The 27,958-nt window shown below is 44.0% G+C and overlaps 1 protein-coding gene across 3 annotated transcripts in view; it reads left to right on the forward strand.

Moving 5' to 3' along the window:
- Positions 1-27,958, forward strand: part of DPH7 (diphthamide biosynthesis 7) — a 259,140-nt gene that overhangs the window by 59,845 nt on the left and 171,337 nt on the right. For all 3 annotated transcript variants that reach the window (XM_033960736.1, XM_033960738.1, XM_033960739.1), the window contains exon 3: positions 8,273-8,415. In XM_033960736.1, the coding sequence (XP_033816627.1) occupies positions 8,273-8,415 (143 nt within the window). The remainder of the gene's footprint in view (positions 1-8,272; positions 8,416-27,958) is intronic.

Genomic DNA, 27,958 nt, shown 5'->3' on the forward strand with positions numbered 1-27,958 from the left:
CCTCGATCCCTTTTTGAAGATAGGTGTGACATTCATTAGCTTCCAGTCCTCCGGTACCTTCCCAGTGCTTAAGGATAGATTACAGATTTGTCGGAGTGTGTCTGCTATTTCTTTTAGTACCCTTGGGTGGATTCCGTCCGGGCCCAGTGATTTGTCACTTTTCAATCTGTCTATCTGTCGGAGGACATCCTCATAGCTTACCTCTAAGGTCTCCAGTTTTTCATCCTGATCCCTACTTATGGTCTCCTCGGGTTCCGGTACATTGAAGGTGTCCTTTGTTGTACTTCTGTTTTTCTACTTGTTGAGCTCAATAAAATACATTTGACTATAATTTTAATTTTGTTACTTATCTCAAGTTCCTCATTGTTCTTCTTCCCAAATTTCTTAGCTATTTGGATACACAGAAGCATTTTGAATTCCAAGAACTCGTTGCTACTCTGTCACAACTCAGATTACATCTTCTTCAGTCTTCTTATGATGCCTTTGAATTGTCAGCCAGAGCCACTGCTTTCTCTGTAGCAATGCGATGCCTGGCCTGGCTTCGTACCATTAAATGGACCCTAATGTTCAGGACCGCTTAGTTAACATTCCTTGTGCAGGCAATGACCTCTTTGATGAATCTATCGAGGCAGCCACAAAGAAATTGAACATGAAAAATATTTTGCTTCTATTGTCAGACCAAAGCCTAAGCCAGCTCCTGCCAAGCCTTCACGACCTCCTCCAATTTTCCAGAGGCTCTGAGGGTGGCTCCTTACAATCGTCCGCCTCCCAAGAAACAGCAGCAACAGAAGCACCAGAAACCTCAGCCTTCTGCTGCACCTAAGGCTGTGCAGCCTTTTTGACTGTTTAATACAAAGCATAATCTCCACCGTACTGTCTCTGTCCTCTCTTGCCCCCCATAGGAGGCTGTCTCCATCATTTTTATCACCGATGGGAGACAATTACATCCAACTTCTGGGTGTTGTCAATCATCAGGGAAGGATACTCTCTTCATTTAACTCAGGTTCCACCAGAGCTTCCTCCAAGAGAGTATCCCTCCAATCCATCCCAGACCGCCCTTCTTCTTCAGGAAGCTCAAGCTCTGCTTCGTCTCTGTGCCATCGTACCAGTTCCTTTGGAACAGCAGAGCAAGGGTTTTTACTCCCGTTACTTCCTAGTTCTGAAGAACACGGGCGATGTGCGGCCCATTCTGGACCTCAAGGCTCTCAACAAATTTTTAGTTAAAGAAAAATTTTGCATGTTGTCCCTGGCATCCCTTTATCCCCTCCTAGATCAGAATAACTGGTTATGCTCTCTGGATCTCAAGGAGGCTTATGCTCATATTCCCATTCATCCGGCCTCCTTCAATATCTCAGATTTCAGGTGGGGAATCTGCATTACCAATACAGAGTGCTACCCTTTGGCCTGGCTTCATCTCCCAGAGTGTTCACCAAGTGCCTAGTATTGGTAGCAGCAGCTCTAAGGAACCATGGTCTTTAGGTGTTCCCCTACCTAGATGACTGGCTCATCAAAGATTCCACAACTCAGGGAGTTATTGTAGCGACCCAACGGACTACGTGGTTCCTACAAAGTTTGTGATTCGAAATCAACTTTCCCAAATCCCAACTTCAGCCATTTCAGAATCTACAATTCATCGGAGCTGTTCTGGACACTATCCAACTCAGAGCATTCCTTCCGCAACAATGTAGGTAAAAAAAATCCACACAGAGCTTACACACTAAATAGAGAAACCTTGTCCAAGACCACGGCAGAACGTGATTTAGGTGTGATCATTAGTGATGATATGAAGGCTGCCAATCAGGTGGAGAAGGCTTTGTCCAAGGCAAGACAAATGATGGGCTGCATCCGTAGGGGTTTTGTCAGCAGAAAACCTGAAGTCATAATGCCGCTGTACAGATTCATGGTGAGACCTCATCTGGAGTATTGTGTTCAATTCTGGAGACCGCACTACCGGAAAGATGTGTTAAGAATTGAGTCAGTTCAGCGAATGGCTACCAGGATGGTCTTGGGGCTCAGGGAACTCACGTACGAAGAAAGGCTAAAAAAACTGCAGATGTACTCGCTGGAAGAACGAAGAGAGAGGGGAGACATGATTGAGACCTTTAAGTATATTACGGGGCGTATAGAGGTCAAAAATGATATCTTCTGTCTTACAGGGCCCTCGGTTACAAGAGGGCACTCGCTGAAAGTCAGGGGAGGGAAATTTCATGGTGATACCAGGAAGTACTTCTTCACCGAAAGGGTAGTCGATCATTGGAACGAGCTACCTCAGCAGGTGACTGAAGCCAACAATGTGTCAGATTTTAAGAGAAAATGGGATATTCACGTGGGATCTCTAGGGGAATAAAAGTCAGGGAGTGGGGCATTGGTGTGGGCAGACTTGATGGGCTGAGGCCCTTTTCTGCCGTTAATTTCTATGTTTCTAATGTCTGGAAGCTCTCCTTCAACTCTGTCATGCAGTGTTTTCCCGCTCTTCAATCTCAGCAAGACACATGATTGTACTACTGGGTCACATGGCCTCCACAGTACACGTGACTCTTTTTGCCAGACTTCACCTCAGAATTCCTCAGTGGACCCTGGCATCTCAGTGGACGCAGACTTGCGACCCACTCTCGACACATTGCAGTCTCTCCTTCCTTGAGACAGTCTCTTCGCTGGTGGATGCTCTCTTCCAATCACTCCAGAGGCTTACTGTTTCAAAAGCCCCACCCATCAGAAGGTCCTCAACAGATTCCTCAACCTATGCTTGGGGCACTCATCTCGATGGTCTCCATACTCAAGGCCATTGGACCAGTACGGATCAATCAATCTGTTGGAACTCAGAGCGATCTTCAACGCTCTCAAAGCTTTTCAATATCTTCTTCATGACCAGGTAGTCCTCATTTGGACGGACAACCAAGTCGCCATGTACTATGTCAACAAATAGGGGGGGAAGGGATCTCCCTCTCTTTGTCAAGAAACTCTGAAGGTTTGGGACTGGGCAATCTTCCACAACACCTTCCTCAAAGCTGTCTACATCCAAGGGGCAAAAAATTGCTTGGCGGACAACTTGAATCGTCTTCTGCAACCTCACGAATGGACACTCAATTCCTCGCTTCTTCATCACATTTTTTCGCAGTGGGGAACGCCTCAGATAGATCTCTTTGCAGCTCCCCACAACCACAAACTGCCCCAGTTCTGCTCCAGGATATATTCTCATCGCCTCGAGGCAGATGCTTTCCTACTGGAATGGACGAATCTCTTCCTGTATGCATTCCCTCCATTCCCTCTCATTCGCAAGACTCGTATCAACTTGAAAAACGATCATGCCACCATGATTCTGATAGCTCCTCGGTGGCCGAGACAACTTGGTATTCCCTTCTACTTCAACTCAGCAGCAGGGAGCCGTACCTTCTATCAGTTTTTCCATCTCTGTTTACACAGAGTCAAGGATCTCTACTTCATCCCAACCTGCAGTCTCTACACCTGACAGCTTGGTACCTCTCAACATAACTCCTCTTCAGTTTTCTCAACCTGTAAGAGACATTTTAGAAGCTTCCAGGAAACCTGCCACTAGACAATACTACCACCAAAAATGGACTAGATTTTCTACGTGGTGCATTTCTCACTATAAGGAGCCTCAAGATTCCTCCTTATCTTCTGTTCTAGATTATATTTTGCAATTATCCACCTCTGGCCTCAAGTCTACATCAGTCCGAGTCCATCTCAGTGCAAATGCTACTTTCCATCAGCCTTTTGAAGGGAAACCCCTCTCTGCTTATCCGGTGATTTCCAGATTCATGAAAGGATTTTTCAATGTCAAACCTCCTCTCAAATTGCCTCCAGTGGTTTGGGATCTCAATGTTGTTCTTGCTCAATTGATGAACCAATGGCTTTGGCTTATCTCAAATATCTCACTTGTAAAGTGGTTTTTCTCATTGCTCTCATGTCTGCTCGCAGAGTCAGTGAGCTACAAGTTTTAGTAGTGGTCCCTCCTTTCACAGTATTTCATCATGACAAGGTGGACCTCCATACTCATCCTAAATTCTTACCTAAAGTGGTTTCAGAATTTCATCTCAATCAATCTATTGTACTTCCAGTGTTTTTTCCAAGGCCTCATTCTCATTCTGGAGAATCAGTTCTTCATACTCTGGACTGTAAACGTGCTTTGGCCTTCTACTTGGAACGCACCAAACCACACACAACTGCTCCTCAACTTTTTGTCTCCTTTGATCCAAACATGTTGGGACATCCAATCTCTAAGCGTACCATCTCCAACTGGATGGCTGCTTGTATTTCTTTCTGCCAATTCTATTGTATGTTGCTGAGTTACAGCCTTGAGAAGGTTTACTTTTAGAGGAAATAGTTTAAGGAAATAGTCACAAAGTTTGTACATAAAGAAAGTAAATTTTCGATTGCATTCCATAGCGAATCCAGCATAACTATCTGTGGTTTTTGAAGCGGCTTGAGGGGGGAAACATTTGCCAGATTTCCATTGGCTCCTGCAGCAGCAGCCAGGCCTCGAATTCCCTCTCCCTCACCACCACTCGGTCTCACAGACATAAGGCTCCCAGCTTAAGGCGACTCAACCACTGGAGTCGACATCCTCAGATCTAACTCTTCCAGGTCAGACTCAAGTTCAGTCCGCACGCCTCCAGAAAAACTCTGAGGGCCCTCCCTGAGTGTCTGATCCACTGAGACCTCTCTGAGCATTGGGGGTGTGTAAGGTCCTCTCGGGCTCAACGTAGGTTCGCTATCCAAGCTGTGTTCTTCCCCCAACACAGCAGCAGATTTGCCCAATGTAATTAGATTGACTGTAAACGCTGCTGTTACAGTCTGATGTGGAGATGAAACAGCAGAGGTTGGAGGGTTCACCCTCTGCCTCACTCTTTGGGCATCATAATCATAGATTTATAAAGAGTTTCCAGGTAAAAAAGATCCCACAGATAGGAACTCTCAACTACACATCTTGCTCTGATGCCATCTTGCCTCTATTACCATCCATCCATTTTTTGCCAAAATAAAGTACTATCAATTTTGCCTCTTGTTTCTTTAATAACTCTCGTTTTTCAACTTATTCTGGCATTCTTTCCAGTAGATGGTAAAATGTGATAAGAAATGGTCTGACAATAAGCATGTTAATTAAACATTGATGATCAAAGAGATCTATGATGTAAGACCTAAAAGCATCTGCAAAATACTGGGTTGGCTGGGGATGCTGCAGTCATGCATAGTCTGTGAGTAACGTGACCATTTACTTTTTCCCTCAAAACGGGACATCGACTAATTTTCAGTCCCACCCCCAATCCTGCCCTAGCCCCACCCCAATCCCACCCAAACTCCGCCCCTGACCCACCCAAACTCTGCCCCTGACTCCACCCCCATAATAATAGTACTAATTGTAATGCAATTTCTTCCATCCATTTTTCAGATACACACAATATAATTTTATTAATACATAATGGTATCCACAAAATTAAAAAAAACACAAAGCACACTGTATGCAAAGAAAATGTTAATTATCATTTATATTTTGGGGGTTTTCAAAGATAAATAATAAATGTAGATAAAACCTACAAATAGTCAGACCTATCAGCTTAGTAATGATATAAAAGACTGATGCATAAATAAGAAGCCTGAAGGAGAGTGTGGTACAGTGGTTAAAGTTACAGCCTCAGCACTCTGAGGATGTGGGTTCAAACCCATGCTGCTCCTTGTGACCCTGGGCAAGTTACTTAATCCCCCCATTGCCCCAGGTATATTAGATAGATTGTGAGCCTGCCAGGAAAAAGGCTTGAGTACCTGAATAAATTAATGTAAACTGTTCTGAGCTCCCGTGGGAGAACGGTATAGAAAATTGAATGAATAAATAAAAAGAAATCATAGGTACATGGAAGCAATAACAATAAAATGCATAAAAATGTGATATGAAAAACATAAAATAATACAATACATGGAACCATTGTAAAGCAATAAAAACAATTCAAAGCATTTAGAAATCATGGATACAAGAGAACAGTAAAAACCATGAAATGCATAAATTATAACATGAAATGAATAAAGTCTTACATGGAATGACTGAAATGCAACAGGACGAATCATATTTATAACAGATGCAATGAAAACAAATGAAATTGAAATTAAAACAGATTGAGGAAATTCATCAAATGCATAAAATGCAGAGAAATAATGCATAAAATGGCATGTAATACATATTGGATATGAGGAGCATTACATTCTCGTGTAATCATAAAAAAGTGGATAATATGTATTAACTGAAAACGTGATGTTGCAGAATGGGAAAAAAACTGAACACACAAAGATCTGAGAACATATGATAAGGTCTAATATATTGATTATGCCCAAAACTAAAAAGGGAAACCAGAATTAAAAAATGGGAATCAGAATTAAAAAATGCCATAGCTGAGAGCAACTGGCACCAACGGCTGAGGGAAGGACATAATGAAACCCACTAGAGAGAGGGCCAGGCAAGCCTAGGACACTCAACATGAGTTCCAAAAATCCGATGTAAAGAACTGTGTGAAAAATAATCTAACAAATAAAAATATTAAAAGGTTTCCCCTAATGCGGCCAGACTTAAGAACCAGAGAACATGAAACAGAACAAAAATAAAAGGGCTTTGAAATAGCAGTCCAGATGGGGAACTCAATGAGGAACCCGGGGTGAGTGTGTGATATGTTAACTGGAAGGAAGGTGTGTGTGCCATAAAGCTGCCTGCATTCCAAGGGAGAATTTGGTGAAAGCCTGAGAGAAAATGTGCAGAGGAAGTTAGTGTGCCGCCAGTGAGAAAGGCCAACCAGCGCTAACCAATAAAGAGGACAGAGTTACTAAAGGGCTAAGGAGGAAAAAACTACGTTTCCAAATAGGACCCATAAATAAGGAGCACCTAGCAACCAGCGTTAAAAATCATAACAATAGGAAACCATAAATGGTTACCTTGTCCTAGGTTCAGGTTTCCCGCCTCTGTCCTATGTGACTCTCTGCTTTATGACATCACTCTTCTTTTTAAATTTTACTTTCGCGTCCCTGCTATTGCTCCTGCTTCTGCTTCGCAGAACTGTTGGTTTTTTTTTCGCTACTCACGAACAAGATAACTCTTACTTCATTTATTGTTTCCTATCATTATGTTTTTTAACACTGGTTGCAAGGTGCTCCTTATTTATGGCTTGCTGATCGATGCTGGAGGGGGCATTGCCATGGGGAGGGGGGCTCCGTTGCCGTATGAAAAAAATTTTTTTTGAGTGGTCTGTTTGCCCTTCTACAGCAGGCCCCCTGACAATTTCAGGACCTTTAATCTGGCCCGGCTGCAGGCAAGTTCATCAGGCCCCCCTGATCGCTATGGACCAGCAGGAAATTTTTGAAGACCAGTGGTTGAAGAACAGTGTTTTAGATTGCCTGTCCCATTGTCCCCACACATAACTTCGGAACGCTCTTTCTGAAAATGGGACATTTTGGTGTCCCAAAGCTGTGCGTGGGGACAACAGGACAGGGGATCTAAAAACGGGACGGTCCCATTCAAAACGTGTCATATGATCACATTATCTATGGGGGAGGAACTCTCAGTGACGCATGGGACCCATTATAGAATTCTGATGCATGGGCCTTGGCAATTCTGAAGATAGCTCCATTGAAGGCCCATGACACTGGATCTCAAACCTGTTTTTAATTGGGCTGGAAACTCCAAGAGGCAGAAGGAAACTGCTAGTCAAAAAAGTACCTGTACAGATAGGGTTTTTTAAAGGTATTTTTTTCTTTTATGTTTTTGTTTTATTTCTGCATATTACCTTTAAAATATTAGGAACAACCTTTTATAGCTAGTTATTTAATAAAGCTGGAAAATTTTAAATGTTGCATCATTTTTACATTTTCTGAATTTCTTTCCTGAAGAACACAAATGTCTTTGGGTTTATTTTTCATTTCTCTCTTCCCCCCAGGGAATACAGAGATATATCAAAAGTTTTGCTATTTATGCTTATTATACTCGTTCTTAGAAACAAAAGCTGTCATCTCTGTAGGTCAGCAGAAGGTGCTTCAGTGTCTGGCATATATGTATGATAAAATGGAAGACTTGTGCTTTAGGTGATGATTTGAGGTAGGGAAGCAAGAAAGAAGGCTTGCTACCAGAGCAGTACTTCTCATGTCTTTCCTGGAGGTACATCTAACTAGTTGTTTTTAGGATTATGATAATGAATGCGCATGAGAGAGTTTTGCATATATTGGGTCTCAGATTTGCATATATAGGAGACACATGCCATTTATATTTTGTGTTTAGCCTGAAGCGGGGGATGAAAAGACATATGACCCACACACCAGACTGGGCCGCCTGTACCTGTACTTCTGCCGCCCAGACCAGCTGTTCACACCCCTAACTGAAGTTCAGAGGACGGAAACTGCTGCCATACTCGATATGAAATGGTAATATGGCTTTATGTAATTGCGTGCAGATAAGCAAAATATTTGTTCTGTATCAATTTAATTCTTGGGCATAAGGGGAATGTGGTAATTACATCTATAATTGTTTGTACAGTATTATATAGGAACATGTATATGGTGGTATGGTGGCTTCAAACAGCTGTGGTGACTGAGTCCAAAGAAAAAACAGAAAGTTGCTTAGACGGGATTTGTGAGGATTCGAACCACAACGAGTTAAGCTACTCGGGTGGCAGTCTGATGATCCCTTACACCTATGGACCGGCGGAAATAAAATAATTATTTTGGTGGTTGAAGAACACTGGGCTAAGTCGTAGACCAGACCCCGCCCATCTCTGCCCAATCTTCGCCCCCGCTCCCATAATAGTACTAATTGTAACATTATTTTTTCCATTAATTTTTCATATATATATATATATATATACACACACACAATATAATCTTAACAACACATAATGGTTAACCACAAAATTAAACTACACAAAGCACACTGCACGTATGCTTCTCAACATTCATTCCTACCAGAACACAGATAACCCCTTTGCAAATATGGGACCAAAAACTAAAAGTACTAATATATACAAACAAGACTCTGCATGCTGTACAACCCCAGAGAAAAATAAATAAATTCATTTCTTCCTGAACAGTGCAAAATACAGACAGCAGATGTAAATTCTCAAAATTGACACAATTCAATAACTAAATTTAAAAATAAAATCATTCCTCCTATCTTTGTTGTCTCCCTCTCTCCATGCTGTGCCTTAATTTCTGGTCTGCTCCTGCCAGGATGTTTTATGCCACCCCCGGCGTTATCTTCGTGCCGGCTCCCTCTTCCTCACTGACATAGTGCACAAAGCCATGGGCAGTGGCTCCTTGTGTGTCCTACGCCTCATCTGGAAGCCTTCCCTCTGATGTTGCGACGTCAGAGAGAAGGCTTCTGGTTCAGGCACAGGACAAGCATACGTAGTCGCTGCCTGCGGCTTTGTGCACTGCGGCAGTGAAGAAGAGGGAGTCAGCCCGAAGATAACGCCACATCGATCACACCGCGGATTGGCGGATGAAGAATACTGTTTCAGGCCCGATGCACATGCCGGCCCAATGGACCACTGTTCAATGGACCAGCAGGAAATTTCTGCGGACCAGCACTGGTCTGGGGACCGGTGGTTGATGAACACTGCCTTAAAGCACTTTTAAAGAAATGTATTCTGGTTTGTCAATGCTACTTTTGTTTGTATTATCTTGCAAAATCACACACCTGAGTAGTTGCTAAGGTGCTCATGGCACCTTTTGCTAGCCCTATATAAAACTCAACTCCAGGGCCAATATACTGAAGCTGCATTAAAATTAGTGTACTGATAATTATTTTTGCTATATGCAAAAGTTCCTGACTTACAAAGGAAAGCATATTTACTTAATATTAATATGTTTAAATAGTAGTTCACTGTCCTGTTCTAACCAGGTATCTCCATTAGTCAATAGCTCATTATGCACTACAGTACATTGAACAGTTAAATTTAAAGCTTTCTTGACAATTCAGGGTACAAAAACCATTTAATTAAAAAAAAAAAAAAATCCTCGTGACTCTTTTTATGAACCTTTAGGTGGAATTTTGAGTCAGTAGGAGGTAACCAATTAACTTGGTCCCACCAACTGGATTCCTCAAATTTTGAGGCCTTTGAAATGCAGGGTAAGAACACTGGTGAATTCTAGGATAGCAAGAGGTAAGGCTGTTGGCTTCTGCTGGCTCTGAAATATAAACCAGAGGTGGAAGAATTTTTTAATACACATTTTTTAAACTTTCTCATTACTGAAATATTTAAACAAATGTACAAAAGTAGTATATAGTTTGCTTATTTTTGTCAAAGCTAATTTCTAGTTCAAAAGGCATATGAGTCTTGAAGAGTAGGTTTTGCACCCCTACTTGTGAGTCTGTCTAGGTATCACTTTAATTTTTTCAGCACCGCCTACTCTGCACTGTTCTGTGTTGTTCAATTCATCCTTCTATCTTAGTTGAAGGTGTCACTCTGATCTGCTTTGTTTATTCTGTTTATTATTTTCAGGCTTTTTGGTGCTAAAGAGGTACCCTGTTTCCCTGGGTTAGCTCTGCCTCTTTGGAGACACAGACCCGTGGTGACAGACATCTGTAGTTGGAAGGGCCACCCTGTTAGAGGACACCTACATAGCTGGCCTGCATTAATTATTTTGTGGCTCGGGGACTGTTCCCCTTGAAGCAGTGCTTGCCACAGACTGTGCCAGGGCTTGAGTTCAGATTGAGTGGCACCCATGTCAGTCCCTGGGACTTTATCAGGGCTTTGGGCTCTAACTCAGTCTGAGTGACAGCCAAAAGAGGTAGCTTTTGTGAATTTTTGGGGTGATTTTTTTTTAAAGCCTGTTTGAGGCAGTACGTCTCCACATTCTTCTAGCCTATGTTCAAGTTGAAAGAGGCAGTACTGTGAGTACTGTGCTATTTTTTCCTAAGGGGCACGTTGGTGTTGGGGATGGGGGATCTTTAAAATGCCTTTTTGAGGGTTTCTGGGGTTTGGATTTAGGTTTCTCACTTCCAAAAACCCATTTCCCATAGTTTTTTGTACATTTATTTAGTTATCCCGGGCTGTTTTTTGGTGCCAAAACACTGCCACGGTAACCATCTAGGATTTTTTGATCCTATTTTAAAAGCTTCTATTTGCCTCAGAAACTAATAGATTTGACTCAAAATCAATTGAAATAATAATAATAATAACTTATATACCGCAATACCGTGAAGTTCTATGCGGTTTACAGAAGATTAAGCAAAGGTAACAAATTGAATTGACTTTAAGAGGGGAGGAAGAAAGAAATGGACTCCTCAAGCCTTTTTACTCCTGATTCATGCCAGATTTGCACTGGATGGCTACCTCAGGAGTGGAGAAGGGCAGGTGCATTCAGCACAGCCCTCCTCTGATCCTTCGAGGCCATTTGAGTTACAGGTGGCTCGAATTTTGAAGGAAACCCCATCCCTGGAGCCCTGACAATGATTCAACATCATTTGTGAAGCAATGGCACACGGGAGTATCCGGGGCCACAGGGAGGCAGGGGTAGGTTTTGGAGATTAGCACATGTATGACTCATGTTTGGGGTGTATATGGGTTATCAGGGCCCATTTATCCTCTGTGGGGTTCCATTTGCTAGTTCCAATAGGGTTTTTGCCTCTCAGACGTTTCTCCCCATGACAGCCTAGTCTCAGGAGCTAGGGGGTTAGTCAGAGAAAAATTGGGAGGATTGGAGGTCTGAGTCAATGCCACTGCACTCTCAGGAGGGAATACTCAGTTTGGGAGGATATAGGGTCTCAGATGGGGGCTCTGGGTCAGGAGTCCATAATACCTCTGGAACGGGGAAGAACCAGTATTATGCCATTTATGGCTTTGATGGATGTTATTGTCAAATATATTTTATTAAGCTTGTAAGAGAAAAGGAGAAAAACACAGCAGAATATAGCAGAAAACAAGCTCACAATTTGGTGAATAAAACCCCAACCCAACACCTCTCCCAACCACCCAACTCCCCCCCTCCAACCATTCCCCATACCCCAATCCTCCTTCAAGCTAAGGATCGCAAGACAAACCGCAAGAAAAGGCAAATACATAGACTTAGACTCAAATGTAGACAAAGAACTCAATCGGGTGTATAGAACCACAGTTCAATAAGCGGCTACGAGCTAGGGGAGTCATAGTGTTCCAAAAGGGCTCCTAAATGCATTGTAAAGAGTACCCCTGGAGAGAGGAAATATCCAGCACATCTCTGCGTTCCCACATCAGGAGTGAAATCAGGTGACAACGCCATAGGGAGTAGTCAGGAGCCTCCACCTCCAGTCACTTGAGCAAGATGCATTTCAGAGCAACGAGAACCGTCCACTTGAGGATAGGAGCAGCCCCCTTTCTGCGAGGAGAATAATGTAGAGGAACACCAAGCAAGGAAAGTGGGGAACATTGTACAGTAATGTCCCAGAGGCACTCTACAAAAGAAAATATTGAGTCCCAGAAAGACTGAATAGCAGGACAGGTCCAAAACATATGGCCCAAACCAGCTTCAGGTGCCTGACAACAAAGGCAGGCCGCCAATGCTCTGAACCCAGAGAGGTAAGTCCTCTTAGGAGAAATATACAAACTTAAGATTAACTTATAAAGTTGTTCCCAAAAAGTGGTATATTTGCGAAAAACATACAACCGTCTAACTGCTTTTAATATCACATCATCAGGCAGTTCAAGATCATGAGCCCAAGCATCTCGCAATCTAGTATGATTAAGCAAAGGGGACTCATACTTTAGGTGACGGTGAAATCTAAGAGGTACTAGGAGCTGAGATCCTATAGTGAATGCCGTAGACAATAGTTACTGACAAGCAGCCGTCAAATGGCAGGAGAACATAAGAATTGCCGCTGCTGGGTTAGACCAGTGGTCCATCGTGTCCAGCAGTCCACTCATGCGGCGGCCCTTAGGTCAAAGACCAGGGCTCTAACTGAGACTAGCCTTACTTGCGTATGTTCTGGTTCAGCAGAAACTTATCTAACTTTGTCTTGAATCCTTGGAGGGTGTTTTCCCCTATAATAGCCTCCGGAAGAGCGTTCCAGTTACCACTCTCTGGGTGAAGAACTTCCTTACATTTGTACGGAATCTATCCCCTTTTAACTTTAGAGAGTGTCCTCTCGTTCTCTCTACCTTGGAGAGGGTGAACAACCTGTCTTTATCTTGAACCTTTCGATCATGTCCCCTCTCAGTCTCTTCTTTTCAAGGGAGAAGAGGCCCAGTTTCTCTAATCTCTCACTGTATGGCAACGCCTCCAGTCCTTTCACCATTTTAGTTGCTCTTCTCTGGACCCTTTCGTGTAGTACTGTGTACGGCGACCAGTGCTGGATGCGTATTCCAGGTGAGGGCGTACCATGGCCTGGTACAGCGGCATGATAACTTTCTCCGATCTGTTCATGATCCCCTTCTTAATCATTTCAAGCATTCTGTTTGCCCTTTTCGCCGCCGCCACACATTGCGCAGACGGCTTCATCGACTTGTCAACCAATATTCCCAAGTCTCTTTCCTGGGGGTCTCTCCAAGTACCGCACCGGACATCCTGTATTCATGTATAAGATTTTTATTACTGACATGCATCACCTTACACTTATCCACGTTAAACCTCATTTGCCATGTCGTGGTCCATTTCTCGAGAGTGGTCCATTTCTCTTCGCAATCCTCCTGCATCTTCACTACTCTGAATAACTTCGTATTGACTGCAAATTTAATCACTTCACTTGTCGTACCAATTTCCAGGTCGTTTATAAATATGTTGAAGAGCATGGGTGCAAGCACCGAACCGTGCGGCACTCCACTCGTGATGCTTTTCCAGTCTGAGTATTGTACATTTACCCCCACTCTCTGTTTCCTATCCGCCAGCCAGTTTTTAATCCATGTATTTCACCCTCGATTCCATGGCTCGCAATTTTTCGAAGTAGTTGTTCATGCGGGACCTTGTTGAACACCTTTTGAAAATCCAGATATACAATGTCGACTGGGTCACCATTGTCTATCTGCCTGTTTACTCCCTCGAAGAAGTGCAACAAGTTCGTCAAGCAAGATCTTCCTTTGCTGAAGCCGTGCTGGCTGGTCCTCATCAGATCGTATCTGTCAAGGTGATCAATGATGCGGTCCTTTATCAGCGCCTCTACCATCTTTCCTGGTACCGAGGTCAGACTCACCAGTCTGTAGTTTCCCGGATCTCCCCTTGAACCTTTCTTGAAGATCGGCGTAACATTTGCCACTTTACAGTCATCCGGAATCCTCGATTTGATCAGCAGATTGACTATTAGTTGAAACAGTTCAGCAATAGCCCCTTTCAGTTCCTTGATAACCCTCGGATGGATGCCATCCAGTCCCGGGGATTTATCATTTTTAAGCCTATCAATCTGCCTGCATACCTCTTCTAGACTGACCGTCAATCCTGTGAATTTGCATATAAGCAAAGACATCAGTGTGAGGAAGATCAAAGGCCTCCTGCAACTGAGCAAAGGATTTGATTGTCCCATCATCCTCCACTAATTGAAATAAGTAGTGGATCCCCTTTGCTACCCATCGAGCAAAACTGGCCCCATTCACCCCAGGCAATTAGACTGGCTCTCTTCCACTTTGAAAATCGTCTCCATCATCGAGCCATCTGGGTCTTCGTGGACAATGCAGTGGCTTACGTCAACTAGCAGGGATACAAGGAGTGCCTCCTGAGCATGGAGGCTCAACTTCTCATGTGAGCGGAGAGATACCTAGTGGCACTGTCGGCGGCGTACAAGGCCGGAGTGGACAGCGTTCAGGTGGATTTTCTCAGTTGTCAGTCTGGACCCTGGAGAGTGGTCCCTATCTCAAAAGGCGCCAACAAGAAAGCTGATCGATTCTTCAGTAGTGAGGCCAGTAGCGAAGGCCTGGATGCTCTGGTTCAGCCCAGGTCGCAGATGGGTCTCCTATATGTCTTCCTTCCATGACCCTTGATAGGGTGTCTGTTGATCCGGATAGCGGCCCACAGGGCCCTGTGTTCCGTGCCACACCCAATTGGTTGAAGTGCTCGTGGTATGCTGACCTATTTCAGCTCCAGTGGGATCAGGGTCTCCAGCTCCCTTGTTAGCTTCACCACCTCACGCAGGATCCGATTGCACTGCAGGATCCAGACCGCTATTGAGCACATGGCCTTAACTGGCTAGGGCTGTTCTTCAGTGGTGGTTGTCATGTTTGCTTCGCAGCACAAAGACATCCACAGTTGCTGCCTATATGAAGACTTGTAAATGTTATCAGGCATGGTGCATCCTGAGACAGGTGGACCGTCTGTTCCGTCACTTTCTTGTACCCTGGAGTTTCTGCAAGATGGCCTGATGAAAGGCCTGGCGGTGACTTCTCTCCGGGTGCAGACTACTACTCCGGGACTGCTCTGTTACATTTCACTAGTCCCGGAATAACGTGGGATTTACAAGAAAGAAAAATTAGGTTCAGGCACAGGTGGAATAGAAATCACTAATGTAATGTAATGTAATGCTAATCCTTTTTCTTGTAAATCCACACTTTATTCCAGGAACCCGCTCTATGCTTTGCTGATTTGCCGATTGTCTGCCTTTCCATGCACTGGTAAACTGTATTTCTGTTTTCTGACCAGGCTTTATATGAGTGCCATCAGAATGGGTTTAGCACTCAGTTTGGGGTGATCCCTAGTTTAGGCGTCCCCTTCTGACAGTGCAGGCTGTGTCTCCTTATAGCACAGTTTCTTGTTGTTTCCGTTTCTAATGTTTACTGACCTGGTTCAATTATGTTTAATTGTTGCAGTTTTACATTTCTTACCATGAGCAGATTAGATTTATTTGTCGAGGAGTGTCTCTGTACCCTCTCTCTCTCTCTTGTCTTTGTCCTTTACAGATGTTCCTGACTGCTTTACAACTACCTGGTTCTACAGGGGACAGTACTGAGGTGAGAGAGATGGAGCTTAAATCACTGGAATATGAGGCTTCCTACAAGTCCTGGCGGGTAGACAAAATTAATCCCACTAGTCTTGGAATAAAGTGTGGATTTACAAGAAAAAGGAGATACTTACATTGGGCTCTAAGACAGTCTCATGTGCCGGATCCTCAATTTTAAGTGCCATATACCATATAAAAATAATAATATATATTATCACAGGGCGGCCCCTGTTCCTAGCAAAGAAGCCTAGCCAGAAGAGAGAAACCAGCAGGGAAAGTATTCCTGAGCCTGCTAAGGAGAGTCCCAAAGCAGCCCCTAGGAATACTTACAAGCTAAGCCTTCCAGCAATGAAACCTAAAGCCCTTCCTAAAGCAGGCAGATCTAGTTTAGCTTTACCTAAAGAAATATATATAAATACAAGCAGAATATAAAAAAATGATTGTATAGCCACCAAAAGATTCATATATTTATTAGCTTTACCTAATCCAGTTGTGGGAAAACAGATGGAAAGACTACATCTCCCAGCACAGAGAGCCAGAAAGCCACAGTACACCTCATGGCAACAAGCCCAGGCAGAGGTTGGGGAGGTAGAGGCTAATGAGAAGGGTGAGTCTGTGTTTGGGCAAGATAGTGAGATGGCTGATGATGACCTTACTTGTGATATGGAAGTAGAAGAAACAGATTTGCCCAGCATGGAAGGAATGGAGATAATCTAATCTTTTCATGATAAAGAGGGCTGGGAGAAATTGGATTGTGTACTAGATCAATATAAGGCTGAAATTTTGTTGAATATTTCCAGGCCACCAGGCAGCCATTTTTGTTAAGGGAACTACAGGAGAGGATCCCTTCCTTGGGCCACCAAGCTTAACCCCAAGGGGAGTTTGTGCCTGGCAGAAGAAAAGTTTGCAGTTTGGACAAGTTTTTTTTCCTTTTCTGAGATTGTGGGCTTGGAACTGAAAATTGTTTTGTTTTCTGAATGCTGAAATGATACACAAGGTGATACAAACCTGAAAAGCCTGTCTGAAAGTTTGCTTATGATTTATGAACAATAAATTATACCAAGAAACTGCACCATTGTTGTTGGAACTCTTTATTATACCAATACCAAGCTACCAAAAGAACCTCGCAAAACCGCTCGGCTGAGGTTTGTGTGCACTAGGGATGGTCACTTGCTAAACCCAGCTTGGCCGCGCCCGGTCACAATATGTAGTGTGCTCAGTGCTCCTTTCACCAGGTCATTGTGAAAAGACCAGCAATGAGAGGAACCATCACTGCAACACTAAGTTCCTCTAAAAGAATATACACACCTTGCTTCAGACATTCATTCACTTTTATGTAAAGCAAGAAAATGATTGGTACTTAGCTGGCTTGCAAGTAGATTCTGTAAAATACGCTGTCTTCTATTTAATATGCCGTATATACTTGAATATGTCGATCCGAGTATAAGTCGAGGCCCCCATTTTTCCCCCCCAAAAAAGGAAAAAATGGTTGACTCAAATTTAAGTCGGGGGCTTAATATTCAAGTGCCATTCCCTGCCAGGATCTGCACCCAGTGACCCTCTGTCACATCCTCCCCTGCAAGGTTCTGCACTCAACCCCCCTCCCTGCCAGGCTCTGAATACTGTCCCCCCTCCCTGCCAGGCTCTGAACAATGTCCTACTTTCCTTCCCTGTACCCTCTTCCCCCTAAAAAGAGCCAGCCTCATCAGTGATGTCACAATGGCTTGATTGTCCCGTACTCCCCTCTGCCCTCTAACGCAGCCAGCAGTGATAGCTAGCACATGGTTCAATACCAAGCTAGCACATGGTTCAATACCATGCACTAGCTGTCACGATTGGTGATGGTGCAGTTGAATGTACCGTCACCTGAAAAAGAGGCAACAAATGCAGCTGTGCTACCAGCAGCCTGGTAGTGCAAGGTACTGTCAGGATATGTGCTGTGGCAATTCTCCTCCCCCAATCACCCCAATCACAAATGCTAACCCCGACAGCACTCAATTCCTACCCCACACCTCTCAATCCAAACAAATTCCCTTCCACCAACAGCCCCTTAACTTAAATCACCTAGTGATAGGCCGGAACAGGAGGAATCTCTCCCGTCTCCAGCCCTAGCTGACACTAACAATTAACATCCTCCCTCGCATACCTAGTTCCCTGGTGGTCTAGCATGTATGCACCGAAATCCTCTTTTTAAAGGTAGTAGCCAGCGGGGCACCCGGGCCGGCACACAGGAGCTAGCTTTTCGTGCTCCCGGCCGGCCTTGCACCGCTCATTGATAGGCTGCCGCAAGTTCTCATGGGATTCGCGGTTCTCGCAATAGCCTATCAATGAGCGGTGCAGGGCCAGCTGGGAGCACGAAAAGCTCGCTCCTGCGTGCCGGCCCAGGTGCGCCGCTGGCTACTACTTTTACAAAAGAGGATTTCAGCGCATACAAGCTGGACCACCAGGGAACTAGGTACGTGAAGGAGGGAGGGTGGTAATTGTTAGTGTCAGCGGGGCAGGAGACGGGAGGGATTCCTCCTGGCCTAAGACAGGCCTGCAAGAAGTCCGGGAGGGTTTCGGGTGGTCACTGGGGGATAACCTGAATATAAACCGGGACCCCCATTTTGGACCTAACCCAGCCCATGTGCCTAAGGCCACACCCTTGGTCTAAGTCAAAAAGTATTAGTCAACCTGCCTAAAGTTTTGGTTATACCTGCTGTACACCTATGTCTAGGTCGGCCCACCTCCCGCCCTTTCCCCTCTAAAAATGCCTCTTTTCGCTCTATGCGTTTAGAGGCAGGGGAAAGGCCTAAGCTGGTTTTAGATACATCTAAAACCAGCTTTGGTTATGGGTATTTGGACAATCAGGCTTTTTGATTGTCCAAGTACCCATTTAGGCCACTTTTTAGACGTATTTTTTTTTATTATGAGCCCCATAATCTGTGAACAACTTCAGCTCTTCTAATGAGCCCTGCCATATCATGATGATGACATCTATATATTTTTTCCACAATAATTTATGAGAAGCATAAATGCTCGAATACACATATTTTTGTTCAAACTGAGTCGTCACAAGCAGGCTATAGAGGGGGCAATTGTGGTTTCCACAGCAACACCCTTTATTTGTTAATAGAACTGTTCTTCAAATTTGAAATGATTCTTTTTTGATGACCATTTCAATCATGGATGTTTTTTTTTAAATCTTTATTAATTTTCAAAACTTCAATAGTGCAATATAACAAATGTATTGTATAATTATACAATAAAAGCACATTCAACTTACACATGTTCATAATCAACCATTTTCCCCCATCCACCCACCCACCCAATGATTATTTAATAAAACACAAACATATAATACCGCAAAAACCTTACCCAATTCTAAATACTGATATCTTCCCACTTACCCCAAGTGCAGATATTTAAAAACCAATTTATGTCAGAAATAACTCACCTCCCACCCTTCCCTGGATATGTATCAAAATAACAAAAACTGACTCACAATCAACAATCAATTATAATGAGGTAACATAAGATGTCAATGGGCCCCATATCAATTTAAATATATTACCATGCCCCAAATACTCAGCGTTCATCCTTTCAAATCGACTTGCCCACCAGAACGAAAGATTTAAGCGATCATAGTTCTTCCAGTTAGGGGTGATCATGTGGACGGCTATCCCAGTCATTATAAGGTAAAGATGGCTTCTATATTGATCTTTAGGGGGCTTAACATGTAATATTGTACCTCAAATGACTGCCTCATACGTTAGAGGAATTGATGATTCCAAAATGTTATTAATTCTACCTCATATTGACTTCCAAATGTTAAGTATCAAAGGACAATAGAACAGCAGATGATCCAGTGTCCCAATGCCTAAATGACAGTGGTAGCTTCTATTAGATTTAGAATTATCTAACTTATGCAACCTAACAGGGGTCCAAAAAGATCTATGTAGCAAAAAAAACCACATGTTTGTCTCATAGATGCTGACGCTGTACATTTCATCTTCCAAGTCCAAATTCGTGGCCATCGAGACGCAGAAATATACTGCTTTATCTCAATGCTCCAAATGTCACAAAGACCATTTTTGGGATTTTTATTCAAGAACTCAGATATTAATTTATACTACCTGGCAGCCTGATGTCCTAACGTATCTGTCTGGAAAGAAAGGATCTGCAGTCTATAATAATTTTTTAAATTTTGCTAATCAGGGAACCCCTTCTGAAAGGCTTGCTTCAACTGCAACCATTTATAATTTTGAGAGTTAGCTATACCATATTTTTGTTGCAGTTGTGAAAACTCAAGCATTTTCCCATTTGAGATAACATCCTCAAGTGTCCGAATCCCTACTTGCATCCATTGCGTTCAGAAGATCCCAGACTTGCCAATTTGAATCTTGGAGTTCACCCATATGGACTGATATGTGGATTTCTCTACTGAAGTATCTGTTAATTTGTTAATAAATTTCAAGGTTTTCCAGGTGTCCAATAAAATACTATTGTCCTTTACATAACTGGGTAATTTGATACTCAACACATGGAACAGTTGCAATGAGGACATCAATTTCCACTCTTAAGTATAACCAATCCGGGAGATTTTCCATGAGCTCTGGGAGGATCCAATACATACCCTGGTGCATTATATAGGCTTGATGGTACCTATAAAAGTTGGGAAAATTTACCCCCTATCCCCCGCTGCAATTGTTTTTTGTAATGATACTAAAGCAATTGGGCAGTTTTACCCAGCCAAATAAATTTGGTAAAAATACTATTTAATCTATATATATAAAATCGGATGTATGTATGTATGTGCTGCGATCACGCAAAAACGGCTTGACCGATTTGAACGAAACTTGGTATGCCGATCCCTCACTACCTGGGGTGATATGTTCTGGGGGTCTCACGGCCCTCCTGCACATGTGGGCGGAGCTACAAACATAAAATCAGATTTCACCCATTCATGTCAATGGAAAAAATGTAAAACAGCTGCCAACGCAAAAACGGCTTGCCCGATTTGAACGAAACTTGGTATGCAGATCCCTCACTACCTGGGGTGATATGTTCTGGGGGTATCGCGGCCAACCTGCACACCTGGGCGGAGCTACAAACAGAAAATCAGATTTCACCCATTCATGTCAATGGAACAAATGTAAAAACTGCCTCCGCAAAACCGGCTTGCCCGATTTGAACGAAACTTGGTATGTGGATCCCTCACTACCCGGGATGATATGTTCTGGGGGTCTCGCGGCCCAACTGCACACGTGGGCGGAGCTACAAACAGAACTTCAGATTTCACCCATTCAAGTCAATGGGAAAAATGTAAAAAGCTGTGGGACCGATTTGAACTAAACTTGGTATGCAGATTCCTCACTACCTGGGGTGATATGTTCTGGGGGTCTCGCGGCCCACCTGCACACGTGGGCGGAGCTACAAACAGAAAATCAGATTTCACCCATTCATGTCAATGGAAAAAATGTAAAAAGCTGCCATTCTCACAGTAATTCAAAAACGCCTTGACCAATTTGAACGAAACTTGGTATGCAGATCCCTCACTACCTGGGGTGATATTTTCTGGGGGTCTCGCGGCCCACAACTCTATGTAAAAAGCTGCCATTCTCACAGTAATTCAAAACCTGCTTGCCCGATTTGAACGAAACTTGGTATGCGGATCCCTCACTACCCGGGATGATATGTTCTGGGGTTCTCGCGGCCCAACTGCACACGTGGGCGGAGCTACAAACAGAACTTCAGATTTCACCCATTCAAGTCAATGGGAAAAATGTAAAAAGCTGTGGGACCGATTTGAACTAAACTTGGTATGCAGATCCCTCACTACCTGGGGTGATATGTTCTGGGGGTCTCACGCCCCACCTGCACACGTGGGCGGAGCTACAAACAGAAAATCAGGTTTCACCCATTCATGTCAATGGAAAAAATGTAAAAAGCTGCCATTCTCACTGTAAGTCAAAAACGGCTTGACCGATTTGAACGAAACTTGGTATGCAGATCCCTCACTACCTGGGGTGATATGTTCTGGGGGTCTCGCGGCCCACAACTCTATGTTGCTTGCTCAAGGGTGGGTTCACCCAAGAATTTATGTTCTTGCTCCTGGAGGTGAAACTAAAATTGTTGTTTATAATCAAGTTTTGCGTTAGTTGTATTGTATTCATTTTGTCAAATATTTCACATTATAATTTGAATATATGTGTGTGTGTGTGTGTGTATGTATGTTCCAGCATAACTCTTCAATGCATGGACAGATTTCAACCAAACTTGACATACACCTTACTTACTATCTGAGGACAAACACTGTGGGGGTGGGAAGGGGGGGATATGTAAAAATGATTGAAAATGACAGATTTTAGTATCTACCCCATAGTGTTTTCGGGCTCACACATGAATACTCAGCATAACTCTGAAACGCATGGAGAGATTTCAATCAAACTTGGTACACATATGACTTACTATCTGGGGAAAAATATTGTGCAGGTGGGATGGAGTAAAATACTGTGGGGGTAGGAAGGGGGTGATATGTTAAAATTATCAAAAGCGACAGATATTAATGTCCAACCCATAGTTTTCGGGCTCGCAGAGATGAATACCGACACTCCCGATGCCGTTTAAGTCTAAGTTCAGCCCCATAGAGAGGGACATTCCTTTGGGACATGTGGAGGGTAGGGGGTTGGGACATGGGGGTGGGGCATATGGGACATGTGGGGGGGGGTAACGTGGGGGGTGGGACATGTGGGACATAGGGGGGTGGGACATGTAGGGGGTTGGACATTTTGGGATAAATAAATATCCGGGCAACGCCGGGTAATCAGCTAGTTTCTTATAAAAGGACCCCTGAAAATAAACTGGCAACGTACCCATCTGATAACTGCAGAGGGTCGTAGACTGCAGAGGGTCGGAGTAAAGGGCCAATATTCTGACTGGCGGGGAGTCACGAGCGGTGTGCCACAGGGATCGATGCTGGGGCCGTTACTCTTCAACATATTTATCAATGACCTGGAAAAGGAGGCAAAGTGCGAGGTTATAAAATTTGCAGACGATACCAAAATGTGCGGCAGAGTTAGGTCCAGGGAGGAGTGTGAGGACCTGTAAAGGGACCTGGACAAGCTGGAAGACTGGGCAAACAAATGGCAAATGCGCTTTAACGTTGAAAAATGCAAGGTCATGCATATAGGGAAAAAGAACTCGTTGTTCAACTACAAATTGGGGGGGGGGCATTGTTGGGAGACAGCAGACTTGAGAGAGACTTGGGTGTACTGGTGGATGCATCACTGAAGCCATCTGCACAGTGCGCAGCAGCCTCAAAAAAAGCCAACAGGATGCTGGGCATCATAAAGAGGGGCATAACAACCAGGACACGGGAAGTCATCATGCCATTATATCGAGCGATGGTGCGTCCACATCTGGAATACTGCGTTCAGTATTGGTCGCCGCACCTCAAGAAGGACATGGCGGTACTTGAGAGAGTCCAAAGGAGAGCAACGAAACTGGTAAGAGGGCTGGAACACTGCCCATACGCCGAGAGGTTGGATAGGCTGGGGCTCTTCTCTCTGGAAAAAAGGAGGCTCAGGGGAGATATGATAGAGACCTTCAAGATCATGAGGGGCATAGAGAGGGTGGATAGGGACAGATTCTTCAGACTGAAGGGGACAACAAGTACAAGGGGGCATTCGGAGAAACTGAAGGGAGATAGGTTCAAAACAAATGCAAGGAAGTTTTTCTTCACCCAAAGGGTCGTTGACACTTGGAATGCGCTACCGGAGGAAGTGATCAGGCAGAGTACGGTACAGGGATTCAAACAGAGTTTGGACGGATTCCTGAGGGATAAAGGGATCGTGGGATACTGAGAGAGGTGCTGGGATGTAATACAAGTATAGAAGGCTAACCAGGTAATAAGTATAGAAAGCCAACCAGGTCGTGCATGTGCAAGACCGGGGGGTTTGGACTTTGATGGGACAATAGGACTTCAAATGAGAAACCAAGGTGGCAAGGGGGCCCCTTCTGGTGATTCAGACAGGTCGTGACCTGTTGGGCCGCCGCGGGAGCGGACTGCTGGGCAGGATGGACCTGTGGTCTGATCCGGCGGAGGCACTGCTTATGTTCTTATAACAAACCACAGGCAAAATCATCATTTTAACCATGGATGTTAACATTTTGACTTTTTGCTCAGAGATAGGGAGCTGTGCCTAATATAGTTCTACAATCTGTTTAGCTAAATTCTGGGGGACATTGGTATATAGTGCAAACAACATCAAGAGAAAGGAAAACAGATTTACGTCTGTGTTTTACTTCCAGTGGGTTAGGTGTGGGGCCCGAGGGTGGGCTGGTAGACTCTGTGTAGAGCATTTGCACTGTTGGAGATAGAAACATAGAAACATGATGGCAGATAAAGGCCAAATGACCCATCTAGTCTGCCCATCTGCAGTAACCATTATCTCTTTCTCTCTCTGATAGATCCCACTTGCCTGTCTCAGGCCCTCTTGAATTCAGACACAGTTTCTGTTTCCACCATCTCTTCTGGGAGACTGTTCCACACATCTACCACTCTTTCCATAAAAAAATATTTCCTCATATTACTTTGGAGCCTATCACCTCTTAACTTCATCCTATGCCCTCTCATTGCAGAGTTTCCTTTCAAATGAAAGAGACTCGACTCATGCAGATTTATATTACGTAGGTGTTTAAACATCTCTATCATATCTCCCCTCTCCCGCCTTTCCTCCAAAGTATACAGATTGAAATCTTTAAGTCTGTCCCCATATGCCTTATCACGAAGACCACACACCATTTTAGTAGCCTTCCTTTGGACCGACTCCATCCTTTTCATATCTTTTTGAAGGTGCGACCTCCAGAATTGTACACAATATTCTAAATGAGGTCTCACCAGAGTCTTATACAGAGGTATCAATACCTCCTTTTTCCTACTGGCCATACCTTTCCCTATGCAACCTATCATCCTTCTAGCTTTCACCATCACCTTTTCAACCTGTTTGGCCTCCTTAAGATCATCACATACAATCACACCCAAGTGCCGCTCTTCCGTTGTGCACATAAGTTCTTCACCCCCTAAACCAGGGGTGTCAAACTCAAATCACATAAGGGGCTGAAATCTAAAACAAAGCCTTTGTTGCGGGCCGGATTTTTTATTAAGATACCCCCTTTGCTAATGCACAGCGTGGGCCCCAGCTCCGGCAGCTGCTCCGACGCTCACAAGACTGTGAGCGTCGTATCAGTCATCGCTGCCCCCAAAACCCACGCTGCGCACCAGCAAAGGAGGGGGTTAGTCTTAGTAGAAGTATAGGGATACAACCTCTCCAACCCCACGCCGGCTACAAAATAAATAAAAAAGACTTTTCCTCTCTTTTAGATCCTAGTTCACGCTTGCTGTTTTAACACCAGCTCTGGCAGGATACACATTTCAAATCTGACATATTGTAATCACAAAATAGAAAATAAAATTATTTTTTTCTACCTTTTGTTGTCTGGTCATTTTGCTTTTAGTCCCAATTTCTCTTCCTGATTATGTCTATCTTCTAATTCTTTCCAGTGTCTGTTGTCCAGTTTTTTTCTCTTCTTCTCTCTTGGTCCAGTCCCTGTCTCCAACATATTGATTTTTCCCTTTCAACTTTTCTCCTTTTTTGCCTCTGTCCACTCAAATCTCACCATCTTTCTCATCCTTCTCCTTTTTAAATTTTCAGCTACCTATCAATTTTCCATCTCCAGACCCAACTTCTCTCCCTTTCTCTTTCCAACTGCCCTCCATCCCATTTCTCCCCCTGTCAGCCTGCCTCCCTCCCTCTCCCCAGGTCCACCATTTCTCCCTTTCTCTTCCCAACGGTTCTCCCTTCAAGTATCTTTTTCCCTCTTTCTCCACACTACCCCAGGTCCAACCTCTCTCCCTTCATCTCGCTCTCTTCACAGCCCAGCATGCCTTTTCCTCCAGCGCGGTCCCTCTCTCCTCACAGCCTAGCTTGCCTTTCACTCCAGCACCAGTCCCTCTCTTCTCACTGCCCGGTGTCTTTCTCTCCAGCGCCGGTCCGATGCTGCTAAGCCAAGGAATCTGCCAGCCTCTGGCCTCAGCGATTCAGCAGTGGTGTACGTGGCTCCCCCCTGCTTTTCGCCTGCCGCGTGTGTCTCCAATAATGTGCAACTTCCTGTTTCCGCCCGGGTGGATTGCGGCGGATGGAAGGCAGAAGTGAGAGCCACAAACAACACTGCCGAATCGCTGCCATAGCCAGCAGACTTTCTGGCATGATGGCGACGTCGGACCGACGCGGGATGGAGGATATGCTGGGCTGTGAAAAGGGGCAGTTCGGGAGTATTGCTGCAGGCCATATAAAAAGGCCAGACGGGCCTTGGGTTTGACACAGGTGCCCTAAACTGTACCATTCCTTCTGGTTTTTGCAGCCCAAATGCATGACCTTGCATTTCTTAGCATTAAATTTTAGCTGCCAAATTTCAGACCATTCTTCAAGCTTCGCCAGGTCTTTCTTCATGTTTTTTATACCATCTGGCGTGTCTACTCTATTGCAGATTTTGGTATCATCCGCAAAGAGACAAATCTTACCCAACAACCCTTCAGCAATACCATTTATAAAAATGTTAAAAAGAATAGGCCCAAGAACAGAACCTTAAGGCACACCACTGGTAACATCCCTTTCCTCAGAGCGATATCCATTAACATAACAACATAAGAATAGCTTTACTGGGTCAGACCAATGGTCCATCAAGCCCAGTAACCCGTTCTCATGATGGCCAATCCAGGTCACTAGTACCTGGCCAAAATCCAAGGAGTAGCAATATTCCATGCTACCGATAGAGGGCAAGCAGTGGCTTCCCCCATGTCTTTCTCAATAACAGACTATGGACTGTTCCTCCAGGAACTTGCCCAAACCTTTCTTAAAACCAGATACGCTATCCACTCTTAACACATCCTCTGGCAACGCATTCCAGAGCTTAACTATTCTCTGAGTGAAAAAAAATTCCTCCTATTGGTTTTAAAAGTATTTCCCTGTAACTTCATCGAGTGTCCCCTAGTCTTCGTCATTTTTGACGGAGTGAAAAATCGATCCACTTGTACCCATTCTACTCCACTCAGAATTTTGTAGACTTCAATCATATCTCCCCTCAGCCATCTCATTTCCAAGCTGAAGAGCCCTAGTTGTTTTAGTCTTTCTTCATATGAGAGGAGTTCCATCTCCTTTACCATCTTAGTCGCTCTTCTTTGAACCTTTTCTAGCACCACTATATCTTTCTTGAGATAAGGAGACCTGAATTGAACGCAATGCTCTAGATGAAGTCACACCATGGAGCGATACAGGGGCATTATAATATTCTTAGTCTTGTTAACCATTCATTTTTAAATAATTCCCAGCATCCTGTTTGCTTTTTTGGCCTCTGCCGCACATTGGATGGCAGGTTTCATTGTATTGTCCACAATGATACCCAGATCCTTTTCTTGGGTGCTAATCCCCAAAGTGGACCCTAGCATCCGATAATTGTGATTCACGTTATTCTTCCCCTGTGCATCACTTTGCATTTGTCCACATTAAATTTCATGTGCCATTTGGAACCCAGTTTTCTAATTTCCTAAGGTCCGTCTGCAATTTTTCACAAACTGCATGCATTTTAACAACTTTGAACAGTTTATTGTCATTTGCAAATGTAATCACCTCAGTCGTCATTCCAATTTCCAAATCATTTATAAATAAGTTAAATAGCACCGGTCCTAGTACATAAAATCAGTAAATAAACGACAAAGAAACAATAAACCCCGATGGTTCACCGCGGAGATCTCGCACCTCATTAAGGAGAAGAAAAAAGCGTTTCTCTCCTACAAGCGCACGGAGAAAAGAGAGGCAAAAGTAGAATATAGGACCAGGTCTACAGCGGTCAAAATGGCAGTTAGGGAGGCAAAACTTCGAGTGGAAGAAATTCTGGCAAAAAACATTACAAAGGGGGACAAATCCTTCTTCAGGTATATTAGTGACAGAAAAAAGAACACAGGCGGGATAGTACGCTTTAGAAGACCGGACGGAAGTTACGTGGAAGCAGATTCCGATAAAGCCAAACTAC

The sequence above is a fragment of the Geotrypetes seraphini genome, chromosome 10 (genome assembly GCF_902459505.1).
Source record: "Geotrypetes seraphini chromosome 10, aGeoSer1.1, whole genome shotgun sequence".
NCBI lineage: Eukaryota > Metazoa > Chordata > Amphibia > Gymnophiona > Dermophiidae > Geotrypetes > Geotrypetes seraphini.